This window comes from Python bivittatus, unplaced genomic scaffold, assembly GCF_059951505.1.
Source record: "Python bivittatus isolate LINGU-HERP-01145 unplaced genomic scaffold, Pbiv_v1 ctg000220_np1212, whole genome shotgun sequence".
Lineage (NCBI taxonomy): Eukaryota > Metazoa > Chordata > Lepidosauria > Squamata > Pythonidae > Python > Python bivittatus.
In genome coordinates, this window is record NW_028277048.1 from 31862557 (window position 1) to 31890137 (window position 27581).

The following is a 27581-nucleotide window of genomic DNA, read 5'->3' on the forward strand; positions in this document are numbered from 1 at the left end:
CCTAGAATTGAAGTTGGAGCCCAATTCAGGGTGGGGATGGGGAGAATAAAATCCCAGGGCTTTCTCCACAAAAACCTCCATCGGCTCAAAAACTTGAAGAAATGGATAGACTACAATAAGCATCAAGCAACTTTGTATCCAAGCAAGCATGGTTAGGCTACTATGTTTTGTGATAGCAAGAAAAAAAAAAAGCAGCTTAATTTTTTTTTTTTTAATCCGCACTCAATCATTACCGACTCTGCGGTGACTGCCTGGACGAGTCCCTGCAGTTTTCAAGGCAAGGTGTTTCGGAAGTGGTTTGCCATTGCCTCCTTCCTAGAGCAGAGCCCAGCTGGCGAGCGCAGAAGGCAGGGTTTCTGTTGCTTTGCGCCCTTTTTGGGCGTGCGCGGCTTCCGCGTTACTGGCAACTGCTCCCGTCTCCTTTGCAAGGCGCCACCAGCATTTTTCCTCCCACCGGAGTGAGAGTACCCATTTCTCTACTCACGTAAGTTTTCGAGCTGCTGGGTTGACAGGAGCTGGGGAGGAAGCAGGAGCTCGCTCTGCTGCGCGGATTTTTTTTTTTTGAGTGGTTAAATTTTTGAGTGGTTAAAAAACCCCATAGAATCTTGTTCTTCACTTCTTCCTGGAAAATGTACTAGAGTTTTAACTCAAGCAATCCTGCTGTTTCAGCCCTCACCAACTTAATGTTGATACAGATCATTTTCTAAATTAGGACAGTGTTCCATTTTGACAAGAGCATCGTAAATAGTAGAATATTTATACCACAGGATTTTCCTTACTCCTGGTTACTGTTACTGGAGACCCTAATACAGTGTTAGAGAAAGAGCTCTTACATAGATAAAACAGAACTACACACTAATCCCATCTACAAACTCGTACAATTATTTGACAATGAACCTTCTTAATGAGAAGATACTTGAAATGCAGAGTAAGGCCTCTAGAACACCATCTGCAAATCTAATAGTCACTGGGAGTCAGGCAGCATATAAATTTAAATATTAGTAATAGCAGATGAATGATTCAGGGTGAATTTCAGACTCTTAAATGGCAGAAGCTGGTTCAGGCTTTACCAGATAGAAAGACTGAAAGGGCTACAAAGCTCATCTGGTTTCCATTGTAATTATTGAGTCATTCTATTGCTCCAGATTTTGGTTTGGATTTGGACAAATTATAGTTTTGATGAGACATGTGAATATGATCATCCAACTTGAATCCACTTAATTTATTGAATGAATGGCTAAATCTGTTCTTTCATCTACTGGCAAAAGCAGTTATACATATCTTTTGAATTATTTGTTACACTTTTCTCTGAAACTTAGGGGAGGCTGTGCCACCCAAACTAGTCAAATGATGAGGACCCATTAATAGGCAAAGGACTGTTTTGGTTTGACCTTGGCAATAGATTATTCCCCTTTAGACTTCCTCAGCTATCAGCTGGAGTTAAAGCATTCAAGTCTCTCATGCAATGCAACCTGTCAATTTAAGTTATGGCTTGTTTGAACTTGCTCTGAGGGTTGCTCTTTTATATGTCTCCATGTTCCTGAGAGTTTCAGGAGAGCAATTTAAACCATCAAGTTTGAGTTATTATGGTCCTTATTTCCAGGTCCAGATTAGGTGCAAGTTAGTTTATAAAGCCATCTTTTTCAGGTTTTTGTACCAAGTTTTAAAGACTAGGATAACTGATCCAATTGTCGTGCCTTGAACTACTGCCACCAGTTCTTAGTGCACTTCAGATCTGAAACTAAAAAGCTGTTTCAGAGCAGGCCCAAGGCACACTCCACATTTGTGAGCACCTCCTTAAGAAACTGCATCTTATCCTGGAGTTGTATGGTAGCATGATCCAAAATATGACTCTGATTTACGGAAGCACCAACTGTGCATTCCTTATCTGCTCAGAAGTCCCTTTTTGGCTTCAGTTCCAAAGCCCAGCGCATATTCTGAAAGAGAATAAAGGGCTCTTTACAACAGATTCATAACAATAATTTAATGAAGGTGTGCCAATTTCAAGTAAGCTTTATAACTTCTATGGAATATAAGCCTTTATCTTCTGGGTGGTTTATTCTCTGTAAATGTTTCAGACTTCCTTCAATCTTGTTCAGTTCAGAGTAAAAATGTACCTAAAAAGAAAAAGTAAAGGTTTAGCCAACAAATAAATATGCATTTTAATGTATTATTCCTCGTGAGAACCAAAGTAATAACTGCCTGTGTAGAATGCATAAAACAGCAGACATTTATGTTTTTTGTGGGAGTGGGAAGACAGATTTGATACCACTATTGTCTACAATAATCATGATCAACTTCTGCTTGTGATTGTAGCATTAAGTAGAAGGGAAACTTACTTGGGCTCTAACAAACTTGTGTAGCTTTGAAAGCAACCCTCTTGCTTCTGGCAGCATAACAACAACTGTAAAGTGAGCATCTAGGAGGAGGCACAACCAGTCCATAATCTGGAAATGAAGTCAAGGTACACAGTCATCGTGAAAGAACATCTTAGTATTCAGCCATTAAAATGCAAGCCAGTCCAACAGCCATACAGAATTTTGTTGCATACCTACTTAGAATCCCAGCCTTTTAATTTCAGTGTTAAAACTGATACTAACAACATTCTGAAGAAGGTAGCATGCTTAAATAATTATTGATTTTTATTTTTATTTTTTGGCAATCGTGGTAATTCTGTGAAGAATTTACCAAATTATGTGTTTCCATAATTTTAAACCCAGGCAAGAATGATCTCCATTCCTGTCAGTGTGAATATATTTCTAGCACAATTCCCAATGCCCTTTTCCGCACAGAACACAGAAACTTTACAGGTTTCCCAGCAATGCAACCTCACTGGTAATGACAGCTTTCCAATCAGTTCATCACCACAGATTTAACTAGAGATATGTTGCTATGCATTAGAATTTAATATAGGAAGCACAATTTGGGCTACTGAAAATTAGTTGAAAGTGACATCACATTACAGGAAGATCCCAGCACCCGTGGCAAAGCAAATAAAAATCATCCAGCCCAAGCAATTATAGGAGCAGAAGCTCTAATGGAGTCACCTACGGCCCAGAGGAGCTCGTATTGTTTATGGAATGCCACTCTTGATCTACAACAAGCAAGACTAGATTTTCTGTATTAAGGGTTTATTCACTTTTTCACTGTCATAATATAATGTGTTGAAACCAAATTTAGCCATTCTCACATTAGATTCATTAGGATGAATAGGCCTAATCTCAATATACCTGGACTGAATGTAGTAATTGGTGGCAAACAGGCCCAATTAATAAATTTCTCATTTAGTCCATTATTCCAGTGAAACCTGAGAGGATTATCCTTACTTATTTTGCCAGAGGCACTAAATCTAAACATGCCCTAAAAGATTCCTTTGGGCATGTTTAAGAATAATTTGATAGTTTTCATAGGGAAAATTCTTTGTACCTGCTGTACGGTCAGACGAAATATTCCAGGAAAGTGTGCAGAAGACTCTTTACTACATTGCACGTATACATACTGGAGATACTGGAGAAATAACTAAGAAGAAAACAATAAAATTAGATGTTGCTGAACACAGCTATATGTGCAAACAAATACTCAGTCCCTTTTAAAAAGAATGACTTATATTTTATTTGGTGGTGCAACTGGGACATCCCATACATCAACAAGCAAAAGAACTATTTTCCAGTCAAAGACAAACACTACAGTAAAACCTCGATTTCTGGATGCAGTGAACCAAACTGCAGTCTGGACTCGCTCCCCAAAGTAATAGATAAGTTGGCTGCATACAAAGTAGTCCAGATGAGGGAGTTAAATTTGTGTTCATTTTATGATGTTCATGGTGATTACACAAATAATATTATGTGTGTCAATTTGCATAATTTGTAATGACACAATTGCAATTTAACACACATTCGTAAGTAACAGGCATCCTCTTCCAATGGAAGAGAATATATAGTTCAGGGCTGAACTGTTGAGTTCTTGGTGCTCTCTATGCTGGGTAGTTTTTTTGCAGACATTTCATGACCAGGCTAGGGCCCTTGTTCTGATGATGTTACCTAGTCTGGTCATGAAACATCTGCAAGAAAATCACCAAGCTCAGATCGATCTAAAATTTCTGTAAGAGCAGTGAAAGGGAAGTTTTATTACAATCACAACTCCATATCCAAAGTTTAAAATTTAGCATTACAGGGACTAGAATCAGAAAGAGATGAAAGACTGCTTAATGGAGACTGAAATGACGAATGGAGAGATGGAGAGATAGATTCTTCAACTTGTTCTGCAAGATGAACTAGGATTTCAGCCGATTACAGAAAGTACATATATGATGATTTTTAACTATGTTTATAAACAGGCTTCTATATCTTAATATTAAACTACAAGATATTCAAGGGACAACTTTAGCAAAGTCATAATCAAGTATAAAACTAACTTGACACGGTCACTGAATGCTGAAGAAACAGACCAATACTTACTATGACTTCCTTTGCAGAAAGATCTTTCAAATGAGGCAAAAGAAACGTTTCACTGTATGCTGAACAAATAATTGTATTTCTGCATAATATTGAGATAATTGAGTCAAGGATCTACTTGTATTAAGATTTGTATCTTATTTTATCCCAATTTTTTTGAAAGCAGTACTTTTAAAACTAAAACATTTTAAAAAGATTAACAGGCAAAACAGCCTTTGTTCATCATCCAAAGAACCCATCATCCAGTGGATCCAAATTATGGAACAACATGACTCAAAACCTGGGGACTTTGCAAATTAACACTGCTGGTCCTAGAAACAATTCTACCAAGTCTCATCGTTAGGGAAAGAGAAAAAAAATGCAACCAGTACCTTACCTACAGAGATTAGAAAGGATTAACTGCCGCTATGAAAGTCGATACATCTTCGCCTATGCCATAAACACCAAAGCACCAATTTTTCAGGGAAGGTTTAGCAGAACCAAGTAGCAGTCTTGCTACTTCTGCTGGTCTTGATCCAGGTGAAAAGAATTCCTTTCTGTAGGCAGCTTAATGTAGACAGATAACGTTGGGATTGGACTGAGGATCATGAGTTAAAAGTGAACATATACGGACTGATGGATCCACAAACAAGGAACACAATTAAGTTTCAGTCCTGTTCAGTCTTTATCTTTACAATCAGACTACTGTAGCAGTGCAGCAGAAAGCGGTACACATAATCCTCTACTTTTCAGAGGAATTATAAGGTTTACTTCTCTCTATATTTTCTTTTTTTTAATACACAGAAAGAGATGGTACTAATAGGGGACATTCTGTAATGGCCCATGTAGGATATAGGGCAGAAGAAATCTTCTCCTGCATACTTTTGTTTCTAGGGCAATAGTGGGACACCTGTGGCTCTACAGGTAACTCCCAACTCACACCATTCCTGAATAGCCACACGGCCTAGGGTGTGGCTCAAGCAAAATTGTTGCTATTCTAGTGTGCTATGCTAACTAAGGGTCTAATCATGCAGTACTTTGTTGAAAAATAGCCACAAGAGAATTGAGGTTTGCAATTAAGACATTTTCAAACTTTAGTAAACAAACCTCATAGGCAAGTTTGCTTCAGCTGCATAGATATTTTGTAACAATACCACTAAAAGCTGTTAGAGATGTGATACACTAAATACAATCCATATCAGAGCCCTACTTCCACATATTATTTACGTCAACCAATTATTTTGATTAAAAACAAACTACATTAATTGTTGTTACAATACCTTAAACACCCTTTAAAAAAACTCAACCATACCATCATATACTTTTTAGACGTAACTATTCCAACATATGTTGTTTTTGCACAAAAACAAATATATACTTTTATGCAAATTTTGGAGCTGAGAATGACAGATGTTGATAGAATCTGTTCAGTGTTTTTTGGTGCATCGCTACATTTTGCTCCCAATTAAGTTCAATGCATATTTCTTTTATATCCCCATTGTATACCACAATAAATTCAGAGGCCAAAGACTACATCTGAGGGTTACCGTTTTCAATTCAGAGTATTATAATGAATAGGAAGAACAATCATGATATTGTTTCTTTTTCATCATTCACATAAATAATACATTCCAAAGGATACAGTAATGTTGCTCTGTATGGCCCAACTGGACATATTTCATTTAGGTCTAGTTCATGGGATTTCTGTATTGCCTGTGTATCACAGCTATCTTCCTCTATGAGTTCAAAAGTGCAGCCATTCTGTACAATTTTAGACAGTTCATCCATTTTGTTGTTTTGTACAGTATCAACATGACTTGGTACAAAATCTAAATTCATATTCATTGTTTCAAGGTGGTCATCACCAATGCTACAAAGGAAAAGAAATGTCCACAGATACTCATATTTGTTTAAAATGGTATTTAAAAATAACTCTGAAGTTGAAATAATAATAAATCTAAGAAAGATTATTTGTAGTCAAGAAAGAAGAGCATACCTTCCCCTGATGTATGGAAAAATTTGCCTTTGGCAGGCAAAATTGATAGGGATAATAGTACATCAGGGATGCTGAAAGCCATTATATAGTTAATTGCCTGAAGATGAACTTTTCCTGATCTGAATCAATTAAAAGAAAAAGAATCCACAATCTGGATCTTATAAAAGGGAAATTACTTTAGGTTCATACAATATTAAGTAGACCTAAATGAATATGCTTCTAGAATGAAAAGTTCTCTGAAGAAAAAGAGATGATTTATATCAGCTATCATTTCTTCAGCTTGTCCAAATGGTGATCTAAGGGTAGCGCCATCTTTTCAGAGCTTTTTTTAAAACATAAACTGGAAAAAACCCTAGCAGTTCAAAACAAACTCTTGCAAGAACTATTAGTAAATTTAAATGTGGACAGAAGTATGTTATATTTACCTCAAAAAAATCCTTAGGCAAGTACAAATAACTGCTTCAGGGATATCAGGAAATTGCTGCAGACATAGTTGCAACAGGTGTATATCTGTTTTCTCCACTGCAATAGCCATCAGTTCTGGACACATGCTGAAACACAAAATAAGTAGTGAAGTTCTCAATATATTTAATCTTATTATTGATCACGCAGTCAGCCAGTTGTTTAAGACTGGATTTGGCATTTTTATCCACCTGTCGAGTCCTTCCTAAGGACCTGGGATAGGCAGATGTTGGTGTTAAAGGTATCATCACAGGATGTAAGCTGTTCCAAGTAAAGCTGCCTTTTGTAACTGATTGATGGTGATTTTCTCAATGCCAATGGTGTTCAAGTGGTGCTCCAGATGTTTTGGGACTGCATCCAAGGCGCCTATTACTATTATTATTATTATATTCTGCCTTTTTTTATACACAACTCAAAGCAGCGAACATACTTAATACTTTTGCCTTCTATTTTTCCCCAAAACAACAACCCTGTGAGGTGGATTGGGTTGAGATAGAGCGACTGGCCCAAAGTCACCCAGCCGGTTTTCAAGTCTAAGGGGGGGCCTAGAACTACAGTCTCCAGTTTTTTAAGCCAGCACCTTAACCACTACACCAAACTAGCTCTCTAATGTGCTAACGTTTAGGCTTTCTTATATACAGTGCATTCGGAAAGTATTCAGACCCCCTTCACTTTTTTCAATTTTGTTATGTTGCAGCCTGATACTACAATCATTCAAATTCATTTTTTTTCCTCATTAATCTACACTCAGTACCCCATAATGACAAAGTGAAAACAGAATGTTAGAAACATCTGTAAATTTATTAAAAAAGAAAAACTGAAATATCACATTGGCATAAGTATTCAGACCCTTTACTCAGTACTTCGTTGAAGCACCTTTGGCAGCAATTACAGCCTCAAGTCCTTTTCGGTATGATGCGACAAGTTTGCACACCTGGATTGGGGGATTTTCTGCCATTCTTCTTTGCAAATCCTCTCAAGATCAATCAGGTTGGATGGGGACCGTTGGTGGACAGTCATTTTCAGGTCTCTCCAGAGATGTTCAATAGAGTTCAAGTCAGGGCTCTGGCTGGGCCACTCTAGGACATTCACAGAGATGTCCCTAAGCCATTCCTGTGTTGTCTTGGTTGTGTGCTTAGGATCGTTGTCATGTTGGAAGGTGAACCTTCAGCCCAGTCTGAGGTCCTGAGCGCTGTGGAACAGGTTTTCATTGAGGAGATCTCTGTCCTTTGCTCCATTCAGCTTTCCCTCAACCCTGACCAGTCTCCCAGTCCCTGCTGCTGAAAAACACCCCCACAGCATGATGCTGCCACCACCATGCTTCACTGTTGGAATGGTATTGGGCAGGTGATGAGCGGTGCCTGGTTTCCTCCAGACATAATGTTTAGAATTGAGGCCAAACAGTTCAATCTTGGTTTCATCAGACCAGAGAATCTTGCTCCTCACAGTCTGAGAGTCCTTCAGGTGCTTTTTTGCAAACTCCAAGCGGGCTTTCATGTATTTTGCACTGAGGAGAGGGTTCTGTCTAGCCACTCTACCAGAAAGCCCAGACTGATGGAGGGCTGCAGTGATGATTGTCCTTCTGGAACTTTGTTCCATCTCCACACAGGATCTCTGGAGCTCAGTCAGAGTGACCATTGGGTTCTTGGTCACCTCTCTTACTGAGGCTCTTCTCCCCCAATTGCTCAGTTTGGCCAGGTGACCAGCATTTGGAAGAGTCCACTTCTTCCATTTGAGAATTATGGAGGCCACTGTGGAACCTTCAGTACAGCAGAATTTTTTTTGTAGCCTTCCCCAGATCTGTGCCTTGCAATAATCCTGTCTCTGAGCTCTGCAGGCAGTCCTTTTGACCTCATGGCTTTTGCTCTGGTACAGTATGCATTGTCAGCTGTGAGGCCTTCTACAGAGAGGTGTGTGCCTTTCCAAATCATGTCCAATCAATTTAACTTACCAGAGGTAGACTCCAGTCAAGGTGTAGAAACAGCTCAGCAATGATCAAGAGAAATGGGAGGCACCTGAGCTCAATTTCAAGTGTTGTTGCAAAGGGTCTGAATACTTATGCCAATGTGATATTTCAGTTTTTTCTTTTTAATAAATTTACAGACATTTCTAAAATTCTGTTTTCACTTTGTCATTATGGGGTACTGAGTGTAGATTAATGAGGAAAAAAATGAATTTGAATGATTGTAGTATCAGGCTGCAGCGTAACAAAATTGAAAAAAGTGAAGAGGGTCTGAATACTTTCCAAATGCACTGTATTTTCCCAAAAATCTTTTTCAAAAGTTTCTGGAAGTGCCACAGGTTTATAAAGTAACCAATTCCTGAGAGTTACTGCTACAAAAAATGTGAAGAATTCTAGTTCTTTTTGTTAGAAAAGATTAGATATTTCTTACCTGTAAGAGACACCTTGTGTTTGAATCAGTTGTACCAAGCACCTGCGAGGATAGAATGATGACTCTGCTTTACATCTGTTCACAAGAGTAGATACTATATATCCAATTGACACCTGAAAGACTGGCATTGGGGTACTAGACAAAAATGCCAACAGTTTTTCTTCTACAGTATTCTGAGAAGCACCCTAAAAAAAAAAAAAACTTTACTCAATAGTTCCAAGTATAACTTTAATTATTTTCTTAATTGCTAATTACAATTACTAATTATTGGACAAGTCACCCAGCATATTGTAAGAGTTCTGGTCCATTAATTCTTCATGAAATTAAGTCTGGAAAGGTAAAACAGTTTTTAGATGCCTGCATGTAGCACAGATGCCACCAGCCCAAGAAAAGATTTTGTTTTTAAGAAATATTTTTTCTCAGCCTCTGTTTCTGCAATTTACAAAACAACTTATTTTTTAAAAAATCACACAGACCCATCAGTTAGGAGATTTGCTAATTACATTTTAAAAATGCCAATTAATATAACCATGATTATTTTATAACTAATTTGTTTTGCTGATACTTAAAAGAGAATTGCACATCAACTACTCAATTTGGTACATATTACGTTTTGTTAGAGCCACGCTTAAGGATGCATCTGCACATAGAAAAAACCCAGTGCCACTCAAGATTGCTTTGTCACCCTTTCAGTAGGGAGTGTTCATAATTACCTTAATAATTACAAGAAGCTGTTCAACTGTCAGGGTCCCTTCTTGAACATTCTTTCTTGATCTCAACTGCAATATTTGACAAAAAAATTAAGATTCTCTGAAACAAGTAGATAACACTCCCTGAAAACAAGTAATCAAAGATTATGTCTTCAATGAGATCTCATATCCTAATATGAACCCCTGATCATTTATTATGAAGGTACCATCTGGGTGAATGTAAGAAAGGCATTGTCAGACAACAAGGATCATGTAACCCAGGTATTAACACGTACTGTATACCAGCAGTGATGTTATTACCCTACTGCAAATGTAAAGAATGCACTTAAAAGTGTCTCTTCTGAATCACAAAAACCCACACTCCAGAATGGGCCCAGAACAAACTGTGTAATGGGCAGAAATAGGAATACCATCACTGGTTCCCATTAGATTATGTTAAAAACACTAATAGAATAGTGTGCGGTTTGGATGCCTCTATTGCATCAAACCAAAATTAGGGCCTGGGAAGCCTGGCACAGGCCATGCATGAGTTGGGGGAGGGGGGTGTTGCAGTGCAGTGTGAGCATAGGAAGGCCAGGGAAAGAGGGTGTGGGGTGCGTGTGAGCACAGAGAGGCCTGAGAAGGAGGGCGCTGGTGGGTGCATGCGTGTATGCAAGTGCAGGAAAGCTGGGAAAAGAGGGTGTGGGACGTGTGCAAGGCAGGGAGGCTCAGAATGGAGGGTGCTGGTGGGTACATGTGTGTGAGCGAAGGGGGAAAGAGGGCGCAGTGTGTGCATGCAATCAAAGGGGAAAGGAGGGCATGGTGCGTGTGAAGAAAGGCCTGGGAGACTTACCCAAGCGGCTTGCGAACTTCCCTGCCGGCTTCCCCATTGACTTTGCTTCTGGGAAGAGAGCAGGGAAGGTCACAAATGACGATCACATGACCGCGGGACACTGTAAGCAGTCTTAAATGCGAGCTGGTTGCCAAGCGCCTGAATTTCGTTCATGTAACTGTGAAGGTGCTGCAATGGCTGGAACTTTGAGGGCTGGTCATAAGTCCTTTCATTAAGTGCCTTGGTAACTTTGAAGGGGCATTAAACAAATGGTCATAACTCAAGGACTACCTGTATGAATTCTACTGCTGCCTTAGGCATAAAGCCACTTTGGTAACTTTGGACCAGTCACTCTCTCTCCATGCTAGAAGGAAGAAGGCAATGGCAAACCATTTCCTTTCTTTCTTGCTAAGAAAACGGAATGTCCTTGTCAAGGCAGCTGCCAGGAGTCAAGAATGATTCAAAAGCACAAAAACAAAACAAAAACATACACACACACCCTGTTATGACTGGACCACTGAACGTTGTTTATTTGTTTGTTTAAGGGAGGTGAGGAGAAATCTGAAGAAGAAAACTCCAACATTTCAACCATTTTATCTTTTGAAAAAAAAAAATGCTATTCTGAGAATCAAGACTAGAAAGCCTGGGTTAGCAGCCTCATTAGAGACTAGTGCTGGGTCTGATGGCAAGTGCTTGTCAGGTGCATGTAGAAAAATTAGCTTTTCCACGTGTTAAAATATGATCCAGCTGTTGCTCTGTACTGATGGGAGCCCCCTAATGATCCCAGCTAGAATTGCCATGTGCTGATTGGTTCCAAAATGACACCTTCTGCTGGCATTAAAAAAGGGGAAAGGAAAGTTGCATTAAAGTCCATGGAAGATTTTTCTTAAAAGTGTCCTGGGGACACTTCTACAGTTGGGTGACTCTAACACACCTTAAAACACAAACATGTTGGGTGCCGGATGGTGAAAGGCATGAAAGGGTGCATGAATGTTTCCCTGCAGTTTCTGGAATAGTTCTTTTCACTGTGAGACTCATATGATGAAAGAAGGTTGAAAAAGGCAAGGAAGGGCTCAAAAATTACTTAGATGAACCAAGAGCCTTATCAAATAATAATGATGATGATGATGTCGTCACATAATCCTTGGCTTACCTGGTAGTTGTCACAAGCCTCTCTTACCACAATACACACACACACATAACACGCACTCATGCTCTAGCTTAGAAATAAATATCCTCAGAAACAATGCTATGAGATACAATTCACTGCTTAATACTGTATGTATTGTACCGTATACTATATTTTTAAAATGTTGAAATACTTGTTAATATAATAAAGGCAAATGATATACATATGCATACATTTTGGACTTTTTAAAATGCTAGTATATTCAACATGTAAGTGAAGGTTCAGGGCACAATCCTAGAGAAAGAGTTTGCATTTAGATAAGAGAAAGCCAGAGAGTGCTCTGCTCTCACGATTTTTGTATCTCAGAATACAATGGGGGGAAAAGCAAACTCAAGACTTTTCTTCTCTTCCATTTTCCAAGCTGATTCTCCATAATTGCCCCCCCCCCCGCACCCCAGCAACAGTTAGCCATGCCTGAAAAGAATTATCCTGTGAAGGGAGATAACCACCTTCCTACTCTCATCTTCTTTGATATTGATTAAAACAGAGATGGAGATACACTAGCTCCTATGAGCACAAATAAAAAATCAAGTCCATTAACATTTATCCTTTCCTGTCTAGCCACATGGTGACAAAGTATCCCACCAGGGCAGATAGAATCACATCATCTACTCTGTTTACAGAAATCTGGACAGTTAACCAAACAATTGAGAATTTTTAAGGTTAAACAGATAGCTACTAGATGCTTGGATTCCAGTACAGGTAGTCCTCGACTTACGACCATTTGTTCAGTGACCGTTTGAAGTTATGATGGCGCTGAAAGGACTCAAAACCCGTGCCCGAAGTAAGGGCGTTGCAACACCCCCAGTCACATGATCAAAATTTGGGCACTTGGTAGCCCTCCTGCACTTACAACCACAGGGGTGCTTCAATTCCCCCTGCTTGCCTATCTCCCCCTCCTTTTGACCCCCTGCTGCCCTGTGCTCTGCCGCCCCAGCTGACCTTTGGTGTCTCCTTGCTCCCGCTGCTCACAAGGCATGCCTGGTCTGGCTGCTGGGCCAGGCTGGGGCTGGACTTTGTGCTGTGAAAAAAAAAAAAAAAAGCCAAAAGCAGCTCCTGAAGCCCTTTGCAAAAAGCTCCTGGACGGGGCTGGGCTTCATGGCTTTTTTCGTGCAGCGCAAACCCCTGCCCAGGAGCTTTTTGCAAAGGAGCTTTTTGGCACACTGCGGCTCAGGGGCTGCTTTTGGCTTTTTTTTCACAGTGCGAAGCCCAGCCCCAGCCTGGGCCAGCCCGCCTCATTAGCAGTGGGAGCAAGAAGATTGGAAAGGTCAGCTGGGGGGCAGAGCACAGGGCAGCAGGGGTCTCGGAGTGCAGGGTGGTGAGTGCGACTGTGGCTGGGCTGGGGCGGCTGTGGCTTCCTGGGAGGTGGCAAGCAGGGCAGCCAAAAGGGCAGAGATGGGGGGAGTGTCAGGCCCAGCCCAAGAACAACGGTGAAACAGTCCAGTCGGGTATAGTCCCTTTATTTGCTTACACCTTATAGACAGAATCTTGCCAGACTAAATCTATACTACTGCAACTAGTGGATATACCTTGGGAGATTCTAGGGAGTGACTATCCTGAACCTCTTACTCTTCTCACGCTCCCCCTGCGGACTGTGTTGTCTTTTGTCTCCTTTCCGCTCCTGGAATGAACCCCCTCCTTCCTGATAGCCTTGCTCTCTGCTGCAATCCACTGCAGGGAGATAGGCAGGTGGGGGGAGTTGAAGGCAGCCCCTTACCTTATTGAGGCTCAGGGCTGGGAGGGATCAAGCCTGGAATGGCTTGGATCGGGGCAGGTATTCGTTCAACAACCTGCAATTCTTGGTTAACAACAGCAATGGGGACTGCAGGGATTGCAGTTGCTAAGTGATGGGTCATGTGACATCTCGCTTTACGACTGCATCGCTTAGCGATGGAAATTCCGGTCCCAATTGTGTCATAAGTTGAGGACTACCTGTATGCAGTATCAACTCCATTCCAGTCATCAACAAAATAGTGTTAAGGAAACAGTATAAAACATTTTGGCCTGACAATATACAGTTCATCAGTATGTACATTATACCAAAGATTGGAACTTAATTATCGGACTTAGTTTGCATGGAAATCAATAAGATTTGATTGGTCAACATTTTTCACATCAAGTTTTAGGGAGCATGGATAATTAACTTAATTTGAATTCATCTGGAGAAAAACCTTTCAGAAAGCAAAACAGTTGAGGAAAAGCAATTTTATATTACCATATTACTTTTTTACTTATTCATCTATTCAATTCAGAAGCCACACAACTTCATGAGACTCTTACTATTACTCAGCTCAGTCAGAAGATAAATATAATAATCTATACCATGATTAATATGTATTATACAGAAAATCATATTATATACTTAGGAAAGGAAATTAGAAAAAAATCACAACAAAATAAAACATACCAGCCTCTTAGATTCATCTTTAGCGGGTTTATCTGGATGGGCACACATCAAATCATCTTCCTGAAGCATATTCCAATCAGTAGACAGAGATTTCATTTCTAGAAACATGAATATTTACTTTAAAGGATACAAAGTATTCCATGTTATGTTCATCCTGCCTCCCCCAAGTTCCTGGCAAATTGTTCCTCTTCTGACTCAAAAATGTACAAGAGGCAAGTGTACATTGTGATCATATATTCCAAAAGGCCTTTATTTAGGAGTATGACACTTTCTAAGTCATCAAAGGATCCAGTTCTAAGAGCCAACGTTCTGTCACTCGGATTCATTCAATATCCAATTAGATATTCTCTCACTTTATAGAAGATTATCTGAGCTTGACTGACTACCAACAGTCCTGATTATTTTATTGGAGCGTTTTCCTCAGTTTCTTAATAGAAATAGTACTGCAGTGCAAAATGAGGAATACAAGCAGCAAGAGACAGTTCTTGGTTCCAATCCTATCAACTAAATAAACAAAGCTTTTAGTTCATTTTCTAGGGCTTCAAAAATCCCTCAGAAGAGATGCTTCCGAATACATGGGAGCAGGGGCGTAGCACCACTGCAAAGCAGATGCAACTTTCTTCAGGCTTCTGTGTGTCCTTTAAAAACGATGTGGGTGTTTTTAAAAAGGTGCTGCACTCCCACGCATTCTGGAGTACCTCTTGCAAAACCTTTTTAAAGCATACCCAGCCCTATTATTCCTACGTCAGCCTCCAACAACTTCCAAGTCCTGCGTGTACAGTATCTTCTCATATTCATAGCTTGCCTGTTGTCTTCCTCCATAGTACAAATTGCTCCTCCCTTTTAAGCTGCAAGCTGGTCAGTAGCTCCCTATCCTTGCCATTTGAAGAACCATACACTCGGATGAACTTCAATCATTCAGAAACCTTTTTATTGGGGTATTTAAAATCAATCCACAACTTCCAATTAATTGACTAATACATATTACATTTGGATGTACTTAAGAAATAAACAGGAAGAGAATTATTTCTCACCAGCTTTATTTGTTGCATTCATAGAACTTGAAGGAAGCCATTACAGCTTTTAAACTGAACAGCCTGAGAACTCTGCCTTCTAATAATAAACAAAGCATAATATGAATCCTTTTGGTTTTACCTATTTTTAACATGTAATTTTCCAAAAGCACTTGAGTGCATTATATACAGTGTAATTCAAAAACATTGCAGTTCAGTTCCTACCAGAAATGTGTGTATCCTTGCTTTTCCCAACTGCAGCAGCCAAAGAGGATGTTTCACACTTATATAAGATTACTTCTAATTCTCTGCCATGTGTTATGAACAGCTTATCATCATAAGCCCAACACTAAAATAAACAAACAAACAAACAAACAAACGTATGTACATACATACAGTAAGCCAGGGGAAAATAATTAGCAAATGTATGTCCTTTCAACCTTTATCTGTCTTGACACACATAACACATATTCTCAACTCTTGTTAGTTCTGCAAGTGGTTAATTACGCTAATATTTATATAAATATCACTACGGTAAAGCTGTTGAATCACACAATGATTGTAAGGTTGACCATAAGGTTCTCTTTGTGCAAACAAATGTGTGGCTGGTGTAGAAGCCAAAGTTCATACAATTGCTAGCATTATTTTTATTGCTAATGTTATCTTATTGTTTTTCTGTAATCTGTCTCAAAAATGTATAAAGGGAGTTTTTAAGTTATTTCAGAGTTAGTACAAAATATATTATGAACTTTCTGAAACATACTGAATGTTCCCTACCGCCCATTCTACAAAACTAAGATTAGGGTAGAGAGCAGGAAATTAGCATCCTTTTGGGCTGATCTCTATGAACATGAAATAAAAGGAAAAGGGCAAACAAATGTATTGACAGAAGTCTTGTGCAAATTTAGTTCATACACTGTTCTAGTCCAAGTTACAATGCGTTTTGTTTTGTTTTGGCATAACCCACTATATGAACCCAGCCATCTTGCTATGTAACCCATAGTCTATAGTTTAGTGGCAATAAATGGACCCAGCCACAGAGATATAAATAAGGTTAATCAGATATAAATAGGGTTAATCAATTTAGAGACCAATGCAAAATATCTTCAACAGGTCTGTAATCAATACAAAGTACCCTTTTTTTCAGGTCAAATTTCACTTTCTTTTATATTTCACTTTTAATATTCTCTAAAGAAAGAAAGAAACAAGAGTACAAGATAACAGCCCAGAATAATATATCTCAATATTCAGTTATAATTTACATATATCACTAAAATGATTAAAAGAAGAATTATTATTGTTAACCAACTTATATAATCTTTTGAGATCCGATAAAAATGTGACTCATCTCTCTGAAAAGTCAGTATTTGAATTTTATCAGTATTTTTTTCTGTAAGACCATACTTTAGCATGCTAAATATTCAATGATAGCTAATCTAAAGATCTCCACTTTTGAGCAATTATTAATTTAGGAATAAGAATATAATAAGCTCCGTTTTGTTTAGTTATCTCTCTCAAACTTATGTAATGGTCGCAACTCTAGCACGTATTCTCCTTTCTCTTTAGTTATTATTGTAACTTCTTTGAATATTGCCTTCCAATAAATCATAACCTTTTCACAAGTCCATCACATATGAAAAAATGTTCCCTTCTGATTACAACCCTCCAACATTTTGATAATTCTGAAATATTTGTGCTAGTTTAGTTGGAGTTAAATGTTAGCAATGTAGTATCTTCCACTGCACCTCTTGTATGGAAGCTGATAGAAGGCCACCTGATTTCCAAAGTGTTTGCCACTTTGTCTTTTCCATCTATTTTCCTAAATCTGTACCCCAAACTTCTTCCAGACCTATAGGTGGATTATCCACCTTCAATTCCCCTCCCTCTCCCTCTCTCTCTCCATATCCTTTTTGGAGATTGTTCCTTTGGGTTGGGAAGGGTAATTAAAGATTGATTTTTCAAAAATAATTACCGTATTTTTCCGACTATAAGACGATACTTTTTTTTAAAATCCTTACCCTAAAAATTGAAGGGCGTCTTATTCAAGGAAGTCAACCGAGGAGAGAGCCGCACGGTGGCAAAACTGCCCATACTTTGTTTCTGCAGAGAGGCTTCCTCCTGTTGCTAGCCTCCAATCACGAGTGAAATAACTTGTCTCCCAAACAGACTTCCTCCAATCACGAGCCTGATGTAACTGACGTCAGCTGATGCTGAACAAACCAATTAGAGGTAGGCTGTTTGCAGAGACAAGCTATCGGCAGTTTCACTCGTGCTTGAATGTAATCAGTTATGCAAAAGAGCCTGGAAATAGAGCTGCAGAGAGACGGTTTGGACCTCCTCCCACCGAGTGTATCAGGTAAATGTTAACTAATTACTAAATAAAAATGTGTTCTGCACTATCTTTAAAATATTGATTTTTTAATTTTGGGCTGGAAAAGTGGGGGTCGTCTTGTACATGGGGGCGTCTTATTGTCAGAAAAATACAGTAAACAACAAGATGCTAGCTCTTTTATATTCTTCTTATTCAGAAAGGATTTAAGTTGGAGCTATGTTAGGCAGGATAGGTGGGAAGCTATCTGCAACTCAATCTCTTCGTTACTACCTGGTCTCTCATTACTGTAGAAGTCTCTTCCTCTACTGAAACTGAGATCTCTCCAAGGCTTCAATTGTGTTGACCTGTCCTGATGATAGAATCCTGCATATATCAGTAAAAGGCTTAGGAGGGAGATGCACGTTATCAAAGATACATATCTTTTTTTCCCCCAAACCTGAAGTGTAGCTTTTGTGAACATATTATTTATATTATTCAAGTTTTAAAAGGCTTTTTGAAGGAAAAAAAAACATGGATCTATCTGGCTTCTATATATTTTCTAGTTGTATCCATTGTCTTTTTGAATATTCCAATAATGAAGGCAGAATGTCCCAAATGTCCTGCCTCATAATGTAATTTTGAAAATGGAAATATCCATCGTCCTTGTTTCTGAGGCCTATAAATGATCTTTCTATTAATTCTTAATTTTTTAGTATTGGGGAAAAAAAGTTCAATTTTTCTTTGTTATATTGTTAATATTTTTCTGGCACTTCTACTGGAAGAGTTTGAAATTAAAAAAAATAATTTTGAAAGACACATCTTTTTAACACTGCAATTTGACCTAGAATATTTAAATATTTCTTATCCCATATTTTCATTTCCTTTTTTATTTCTTCCATACTGCAATAAAATTATTATTAAATAGTCTGTTATTTTTTTGATATTAATTCCCAGATATTTGAAGGATTTGCTTTCCACCAATATATTTAAAATATAAGCTATCTCTCGTGGTATTTTAGGAGAGATATAAAAGAACATAAATTATGACTTTTTAAAATTTACTGTCAACACTGGTACTTCTGAAAATTATTTCAATTCAATCCTAATGTATTTACTAGGAAATGTTACTATCATATCATCTGCAAATAAATTTAATTGATAATTTTTATTTCCTATTTTTATCTCTTTAATTTCCTTATTCCAAAAAAAGCTATTGCTGATATTTCTATTACAAGATAAAATAATAAAGGGACAGCCCCGCTTGGTACCTCTTGAGACTATGAAGTATTCTGAATCATAATTAATAATTGTTATCCTGGCTTTTGTAATACTATAAGCCTGATCTATTCCACTGACTGCTATCATGGCTACTATAATTTGAAAAGTACAATTTTCTTGAAAAAAAATCCCCAAATTCTGAGCGAAATATTTTTTTCATTTGCAGATTCTGTAGCAAACTAGAATTAAAGCACAAAAAATGAGCAAATGGGATTTTGCCATTCAAATTAAATCCAGAAATTACTGGAGTATGGTCTTAAATATATATATTGGTGCAGTCTCTATTTGGGTTGTTTCAAAAATATTTCTGAAACCAAATTTGAATGAGATTGGTATTTGTGAATAGAATAGAATAGAATAGAATAGAATAGAATAGAATAGAATAGAATAGAATAGAATAGAATAGAATAGAATAGAATAGAAAAGACAAGACTTTTGTCAACGGATGCATAGTACCCCAAATATCAATAAACTGTATTGCAGTTGTATCAAATTCTGCAAACTCTTAATGCTAAGATTGTCTTCTATTTTTCTGACAACTTGTTCTGGTATACCTGCAACAATATTTAAATTGCCCCCTAGAACTAAATTCTGCCAGCCAAATTTATTCAGAGTTTTTGTTAGTTTTTGGTAAATCCTGATTGAGTCTCATCTGGCATGTATTTAGAGGCCAAAGTTATAGTTTTATTATCAAACTTTCCTTTAATAAAAATAAATCTTCCTATCTTTTTGAATATTTTTCTACTGTAAAATCTGTATTGGTTTTAAATAAAATGGCTACCCCTTTTGACTTGTTAGTCCCTTCCACCAAAAATAATCTTTCAAAATCTTATGTGATGTATATGATTCCTGTAACATGACCACAGATTGACTGAAGGATCCCAGGTCCCTTCTCCATCTTAACCGTCCAACCCATTTAGGGGTGAGGAAAGTTCCCTGAGGATTAATTAGTCTAAACCAATGTATTATGCATTTTCCAGGTGACTGGGTGACTTTGGAAGCACTGTTTTGGGTTAACATAAGATTGTTTTCTTATCTGGTTTAGCGCAGCAAACTGATACAATTTTTTTTTCTAAGTGAGCCAAACTTAAAGATGTTTTATAAACCAATGTACTAAAACAAACAATAATAACAATTCTGAGTCCAAATGACGCAGAAAACAGAATGCAGAAATGAATGCTTCCAAATTTCTTTTAGCAAGAAAAGACAGCGTACAGGCTTGAGATATATTCATTAACAAAAGGGAAACATTTTAAAACACTGACTGCCAACATTTCTTCTACACCTTACATGTGCATGGATTTCTATTATGACCCAGTTGCAATAGGTATATTAAAATCAAATAACTGGTCTCAACTTACTTGTCCAGTTGTCCCCTGTGGCAATTCTTTTGATGCTTCCAGAGTTTGAAACTTAACATTCCATATTGAAAAGCAGTCTACCAAGTGGAAAGACAACATTTGTCAAACAGAGTGCCATTTACCTATGCACAGTTCTCATTTATAAATGTCACTTGGAAACTAATTAAGAGTACTCTGGCAATATACTGTACTCCAGAAGTAATTAACACATCAGATCATTCTTGCTGAATGCTGTCAATAATCAAGTGTCTCAATTCACTAAGGCATCGGAAAAAATACGTATCAAAATAATGTTTTCTGGAAAGCTCATCAGTTCTCAGTAAACGTGAGTTCTCAGATCAAAATAATGAAGTGTCTGTTCCTCTACCACCTTGCAGAATCTTTCCTGACCTCCCTCATTGTTCAGCTGATTAATCAGTAAGGTTCCAATCAGGATTCCATTGCTTTTTAATTCTACATTTTGTGTTGAAAAATAATTTAACTTTAGATCCTTATTGTTAGTGCTTTTTCAAATGTTTCTTGGATGTTTTCCTTTCTGTTTTGATCCAATTAAGTTAAGATAAGTTATTTTAGTCCAATTGTTCAATTGCTTACCTTTAACATTACTTTCTGAGGAATCCAGGCATCCTGTTACAGCAATATGATCTTTATCAAGAATCACAATTGAAGTTCCTTTAAGAATACTTCCACACACATTGAGTCTGAGCAGAACTGATTTTGGTAAAATCTGTGTTTCTGCAGTTTTACTCTCTTGCAGTGGGACCAGAACCTCACACACATAGCCACTGGAATCTGTATACAAAATCAAGTTAACATCTTGATTTACAATAATAAATATAAAAACTGGAATCGATAGTTAATACAGATCTACGAACTTCCTCCACTGCTACAGTCATCCCTTTCTTCCCTCTGCTAGTTACTTCTATGGGTGATCTACAGTATGTAACGCATATATATGCACAAACACACACAAGCCTCAACCATCAAACTATAATCAAAGCGTTAAAAATAATGTAAGTATGCCACTTGCCAGATTACTTCCAAGAGTTGAAGAAAACTTATTTCCCTGTTTTCCCTTCTTTATCCATGGCAAGATGACTAGTAACAATCAACGAGAGAGAAATATAGCTGGCCAAACATTTACATAAAGCCCTCCCAAAGACCTGAAACACAGCCTTAAACATTCAATATTTGATACAGCAAATGAAGTAAAATAAATACCATCCTCTTAGAATGCTGATCCACATCGTGCACTATGATATACTTTAATTCATTCTTGCTCAGCATATGGGAATTTTGCTGGTTTAATTTGTAAGCCATAGTTTAATGTTATGTGTGAACCAGGCCATTATGGCTTCTCCAAAACACCAAGGCTAAAACAAACTATAGTTTAGCATCATGTGTGAATCTAACCATAATCTCCTGAAATTAAATGCATTTTATATACTTATGCTTATATGACTATAATAGAAAATAAGACCATTTGTGACTACTGACTAGTGAAGCAGAAAGCATACTATTTACAAAACACACACTCCATCTTTTTTGGTATCTAAAGTAACACTGTGCATGTTGTATCAAACTGAGGCTCTGCCATAAAATTAAACATAATTAGAAAATACAGTTACACTTACACAAGCAAAGGAGTGCGATAACTTTGTTTTTCAAATATGCTGTAAAGCTCAGTGGAGTAGATGACCCAACTCCTTGTTCAAGTTTAAACTTCTGAAGGAAATACGGATTGCAGTGCTGTACATATATGAAGTAATTCCTATCCTGAAAATAAAGGTTTTTTTTTAATGTCCCAATCTATCTCATGAAAAGATCATGATGGCAAGATAGTAAGAGTTTACATGACATACCCACTGGAACTGAAGCCCCACATTTAAGAACAGAAATGACAATCCAGTATGAAACACATGCCAATATATTCATCATGAAAAAAGCAGTATCAAAGGAAGGTCAGTCTAAACAATACAGAGCCTCTTCTTATATTTGTGTCTGTATGTTAAAGGAACCAAGAAGAGGAACCAAACAGAAAGACTCTATCCTATTTCACCCAAGGCAAGGCCTGTTTCATAAGTATGGTATGTTAGCAGAAGATTTCAATTTGGTAAATTACTGTGATGGATTATTGAAATTAAAATAGCTTTTCTACATCTGAAGACGATTGCTTCACTATATTGTTGCAAACAACATTCTATTAACTATCTAGTGCACAGGAACATTTTCACAGATGTCAGTGGATCAGACATACTAGTACAGACATATCATAATACTAACATCTGGATAACTTGGTGTTTATATGTCATCTGAACATCTGATCATATCTTTAGGGCTCATAAAACAGCCAAGAGTCATCTGACTGCAGCAGGATATAAATGCAATAAAAATAAAAAAATAAAACAAACTCCTCAAATATGTCTTCAGTGTTTAAAGTGCTAATTAATACTATTCAGCTTTCAGAAAGCCAATATCTTTCTATGACAAACAGAGCCAAACATTTATATACCAATGTCCTAGTATTGGGAAATCGGTCAGAATACTTACCACAGTGAGATGAATGAAAGATACATAAAGAATGGAACATATCGGGATTACCAACATTTTAGCCTACTTACTAGAAGCAGCAGCCCTGCCACATTCATACTTTGACACCATCATTTAACTACTTTACCACTATCTAACTTTTAACACTCACCTGCTCAGTAATAAATAAAAGAACATGCTTTTCAACTCCAATTAAAGTATCACTCCACCTAAAAATAAGGAACATGGTTATTGCTATAGGAGAAAATGCAATCAAATAAAACATTAGATATTATTGCAGCCATTTAACATTGTACATTATGTCTCGCTCATGGATTGGGGTCAAGATAAGGCAATATCATGGGGATGTGGCAGAAAAAAAAGAGATGTGCTGGGAAATCTTCTGTGATTAGGTACAAATGGGGAAAGAATCTCAGTTCAAACTTTGAATTTTAACGCTACTACAAGCAGTGTAACTCACCTAATAACTTCATTGGAAATGATGTTTTCAATTTCTTGTTGGGGGGCTGCTAGCAAAGCATCCAAATTCTTAACAGCTCCACCCTTGAACAGGACTAAGGGTTCAGTGTGTGGTAACGAATGTATCCGATACACATCTGATGACAACTGCAAAATAATTTTAAAAAATACTTTTTTTGAGATATGCAGTAGGTTACATATATGGCAACAAATGAAAGGACTCCTTGTGAAAATAAATAAATATTCTAATGATAATTTTTTGTTCACCCAGCTTCAAAAATCTGATGCTCCTACTAAGCAGGGAATGAGCTTCACCTCAATTCTCTAGATAAGTGGGCCTGCACAAGACTCATGTCACTTGCTCTTCACCCACTTTTCCAAAATGGAAATATTTTCTTGTCCCAGCAAAACAAATCTGATTATGATCTGAGAGAGGAAGAGAGAAAATATCTTTGCTGGCAACAGGATTCTACTCAATTGAGTACTATCAGCTGATTCACCTTTTTATTTCTGGAGATGATCCAGTCTTTCTATGCCTGTTTTGATGAGGGACATCCCACTATGCTATGTAAAAGAGTAGAGTACAATCTTATTATGGTCATAAACCAGCAAAGGTAGGGGGAAGAGAAATACTGACATTTTTTACTGATTCCTGATACCTCTGCAATTCTACACAATTCTGCATAATCTTCTGAACAGCGCTTCAATTCTCCATAGCAGGTTTTGAGTTGAAGGGAAAATGTAACTAAATAATAATGATCACAAGCAAAAATCCCCATCCTCCTTCAATAAAATCCCCTGTTGAATTTAGAGTCCAACTGCATGAGATAATTACTTTCTACAACGACTTTAAAATATATTATCAGTACGTACTGTGGCTTTAAACACTTTATCCAGATCGGTATCATCTTCTTTCCAGATCTGTAAAACCTTTTAAAATTTACAGAATTATCATTTTAGAAAGACACAATAACTACTAACTATTCTTCTTGAAACTTGGAGAAAATCAAATACTTTCAGATATATTTAAGAATAATAAAATAATCTATGGCACACAAAAGTATTTGGCTGAAGTACTGAAATATATCTGCACATACTTTGAAGCTGCATAAAATACAGCCCCATCAAATCTATGAAAGATATTCAAAGAGGTAAGGATGCAGTATTGCTTTTCCTTCTTGTACTGACTCTGTGCAAGAGAACTTATTTCCAGTAGAAAAATGAACATTTTGTTTCTACATCTAGGATTTCAACTTCACTTTACTAAGGAATGCAAGATCAACTTAATGAAAACATGGACACCATATTTAGCATTCCTGCAGCATGCAATTTCACAACAGATGGTTTATACAGACGCTTCCCTTTCCCCTTCCCTATACAGGGAAAGCACCAAAAAACGAAAACAAATTTTAAACAAAGCCTATTTTATTATCCTCTGATAAGATTCAATAAAACATGGTTAAAAAAAAACACTGAGAGGATTGGTATACACCTGTAATCATATACATTAAAAATCATACCTTGCCATCATGAACAAGAATGAATTCTTCTGTTTCAGAGTTCCAAACAGCTGGACATGTAATTGTTTGGCCTTGTTTGACTGACCAGCAACTCAGTGGTTTTTGATCAGACACCTTGAAAAAAAGAAAGTTTCAAATAAAATAGGCTGCTCAGTATAAAGTAATTTAGGTAATCAGAATAAAATATCACATGATTCTGAGTTCAAATACATGATTTGGAGCCAACAGAAAAAAAAATCTAATATCCACCACCTTTAAGCATTCTTTGAAGGATCCAATAAATATGAAATAATATTTTCTAATGGATTAATTTTTAAATCATAAGAAGTATTATTTTACATTTTTTAATACCTGGACCCTACTGAGTTTTCAAAATTGGGTATTTTAAGCCTTCTTTCCACAATTCAGATATAATACTAACTTTCATTTTACTTTTTAATTCCTTATAACATTTAATTATTGGTTTCCATTTAAGCACTGTATTTCTTATGGATATAAAATTGCAGGTATCCTAGAGGCTGCTAGTGTCCAAGCTTGCTTGCTTGCTTTCTATGTCAAAGTTATATCACTGCCCAACTCCCCCATAAGGAGGGACTCTGGGTGGTTCACAACAAAACAATTTAAAATCAGTAAAAACATAAATAATACAAATTATTTGTATTATTGTTTGGTTAACACATGTTCAGTTGCATACATTGCCAAATGTAGCTTTCCATTCAATCATGAATGCAGGCAACAAAATAATTTATGGCCCCTAACTCTCAAAATGTTTGTTAACTTCAAGAAATCCCACTATCTAAAATTATTTGAATTATATTTGAGCATAATTGGTTTCCTTTATAATACAATCTATGTCTGTATTTTATTTTAAGCATTTAAATACATTTTTCTGAAATGAAGCCCATGGCATTTAAAAACATTTCTCAGAGAAGGGGCACCACTCTTAAAAGGGGTCCATGGCATAAAAAGGTTAGAATTCCTGGTCTAATAGAAGAAACCAATGTTTCAAAAACCAAATTGAAGATTAAAGGAAGCAAAGGTCATCCTTGAAAAGTACCATGAAATAACTAGATAGAGAGGCAAATCTATTTATAATAACATTGATTTAAGATACCAAATTGTAATCCAATGAACAAAAGATGACAATATTTTCTTAGAAGGTACTTCATAAATTCAATTTGAACTACATAAAGGGCTTTTCAGTGTCCAATAAAACAGCCATCCAATTTATCTGCTGTGATATCCAAAATGTCAATCACTTAGGAGATACTGCCAGATGCTTGTTTATTTATTTATTTTTACAAATCCATATTGAAATGGGTGAATTATAGATTGTATTACTTTCTGTAGCCTCCTGACTAATATTACAATCTAAGACAGATCTTAATATATTAGCAGGATGTTATGAGTGAATGATGTCCTTCAAATAATCTTGTCACAAGCCATTTAAAGGTTCAGAACAGAGTGGGGACTGTCTAAGGTCCACAATATGACTGCAATAATGTAAAGTAGACAAGACTGTGCCATGGACATGAAAAGAGCCAACACTGTCAGGGTTTGTAGAGTTCTGGATTTTCTTTTCTTTTCTTAATTCCTCTCTGGAATTTCTTAAAGTACATTACATCAATTTTAGCGCTTGCACAGTACAATTTCCAGGTATTTTCGGCTACAAAATTGTGCAAAAACATGTAACTGAATTGGAGCAAAAATGGTCAGGAAGGCTCCAGTGCTTACAAGGAAGGGAAAGGAAGGCACAGATTGCCCATCCACGTATTAAAGACTAAGACTGGTATTCTAAATGAGTCTGGAAAACCATAGCGATAACATGTGCAGAACTGGGGTAACATTTTCAGATTTCCTAAATGAGTGTAATCTTGGACCAGGTTTACATAAAAGCTTTATAATAGTGGTCAAAAACAAAGCTAAAACGTCCTTTAAAAGTTTTAAAAATTAGAATGAATGGTGTGGATGCCCTCTACCCTCCGGCTCAGAATTCCCAGCCAAGATGTCCAACAGAGGTGGCTGCAAGTTCCGCGAGCTGTCATTTAATGCGGGGAACGTTAAGAAGGCACCCCAGTAATCTTAAAAGCAAAAAGAAATACAATCTGTGGGCTGGAGTGACAAGTACCCATTGAAAAGGATTACAACACATTTGATTTCTGTTGCTCCAGTGGTGACTGGACGCGAAAGCCCATCGCCCCTGCAGGACCACACCGTCGGGACTCTGCTTTCCAAGCACGAGGCTGCGCGCTAAGAGCCCGGACGTGAGTTGAAAGGTGCGCACCCGCCGCATCCGGGCTGCAAAAAGACACCGAAAAGTCTGCCGCTGCTGCCCCCGCCTGCAGAACCGCCCGGATTTCCCCCGCCCCGCTTGCCCTACGGCAGCGCGACCGTGTCCCTGCCTCGCCGCAAAGCACGGGGTCACGGCCCTCGACCTTCTCGCTTAGTGCCAGCGGGCTGCCTTTACCTTATACAGCGTCACCGTCCGACCCCGGTCCGTGAGCAGCACCCGGTCCGCGTCCGCCTCCAACCCCAGCGGTGCCCGAGGGGGAGTCCCTGGCAAGCTGCACAACGTGAACCTCTCTCGGAATACCGCCATCTTGCAAAGCGCGCGAGAACCTGCTTGTCAGTCTCGCGAGAGGGAAGAATGCAACGCGCCTGCGTTACAACCCCTCCCCTCCCTCCCGC

General features: G+C 37.7%; 1 protein-coding gene across 3 annotated transcripts; it reads right to left on the reverse strand.

Annotated features, from left to right (window-relative positions):
- Nucleotides 1-1969: 1969 nt before the first annotated feature.
- NOL11 (nucleolar protein 11) lies at nucleotides 1970-27524 on the reverse strand. Of its 3 annotated transcripts, none has more exons than XM_088138274.1 (19): nucleotides 27361-27524; nucleotides 24894-25007; nucleotides 24247-24303; nucleotides 23375-23520; nucleotides 23066-23123; nucleotides 21999-22140; nucleotides 20959-21156; nucleotides 20365-20441; nucleotides 15640-15763; nucleotides 14402-14499; nucleotides 10827-10871; nucleotides 9998-10063; nucleotides 9285-9469; nucleotides 6855-6980; nucleotides 6076-6303; nucleotides 4458-4536; nucleotides 3427-3519; nucleotides 2340-2447; nucleotides 1970-2117 (listed from the first exon to the last, which is right to left on the reverse strand). In XM_088138274.1, the coding sequence occupies exons 1-19, from the start codon at nucleotides 27490-27492 to the stop codon at nucleotides 2004-2006; spliced, it is 2190 nt and encodes a 729-aa protein (XP_087994400.1). In that variant the 5' UTR covers nucleotides 27493-27524; the 3' UTR covers nucleotides 1970-2003. The 3 variants fall into 3 exon arrangements, with proteins under 3 accessions (XP_087994400.1, XP_087994398.1, XP_007430612.1); XM_088138272.1 differs by having other exon boundaries at nucleotides 10827-10874; XM_007430550.4 differs by lacking the exon at nucleotides 10827-10871.
- Nucleotides 27525-27581: the final 57 nt, after the last annotated feature.

Excerpts from the sequence above, each read along its gene's own strand:
- NOL11 (XM_088138272.1), bottom strand. The coding sequence starts at position 27,492 with ATGGCGGTATTCCGAGAGAGGTTCACGTTGTGCAGCTTGCCAGGGACT. Across the intron at positions 22,141-23,065 it reads TTTTATTTATTACTGAGCAG|GATAGGAATTACTTCATATA; the intron begins GTGAGTGTTAAA and ends CTTTATTTTCAG. Across the intron at positions 10,875-14,401 it reads AAGATGAATCTAAGAGGCTG|AAGCAAAGTCAATGGGGAAG; the intron begins GTATGTTTTATT and ends CTCTCTTCCCAG.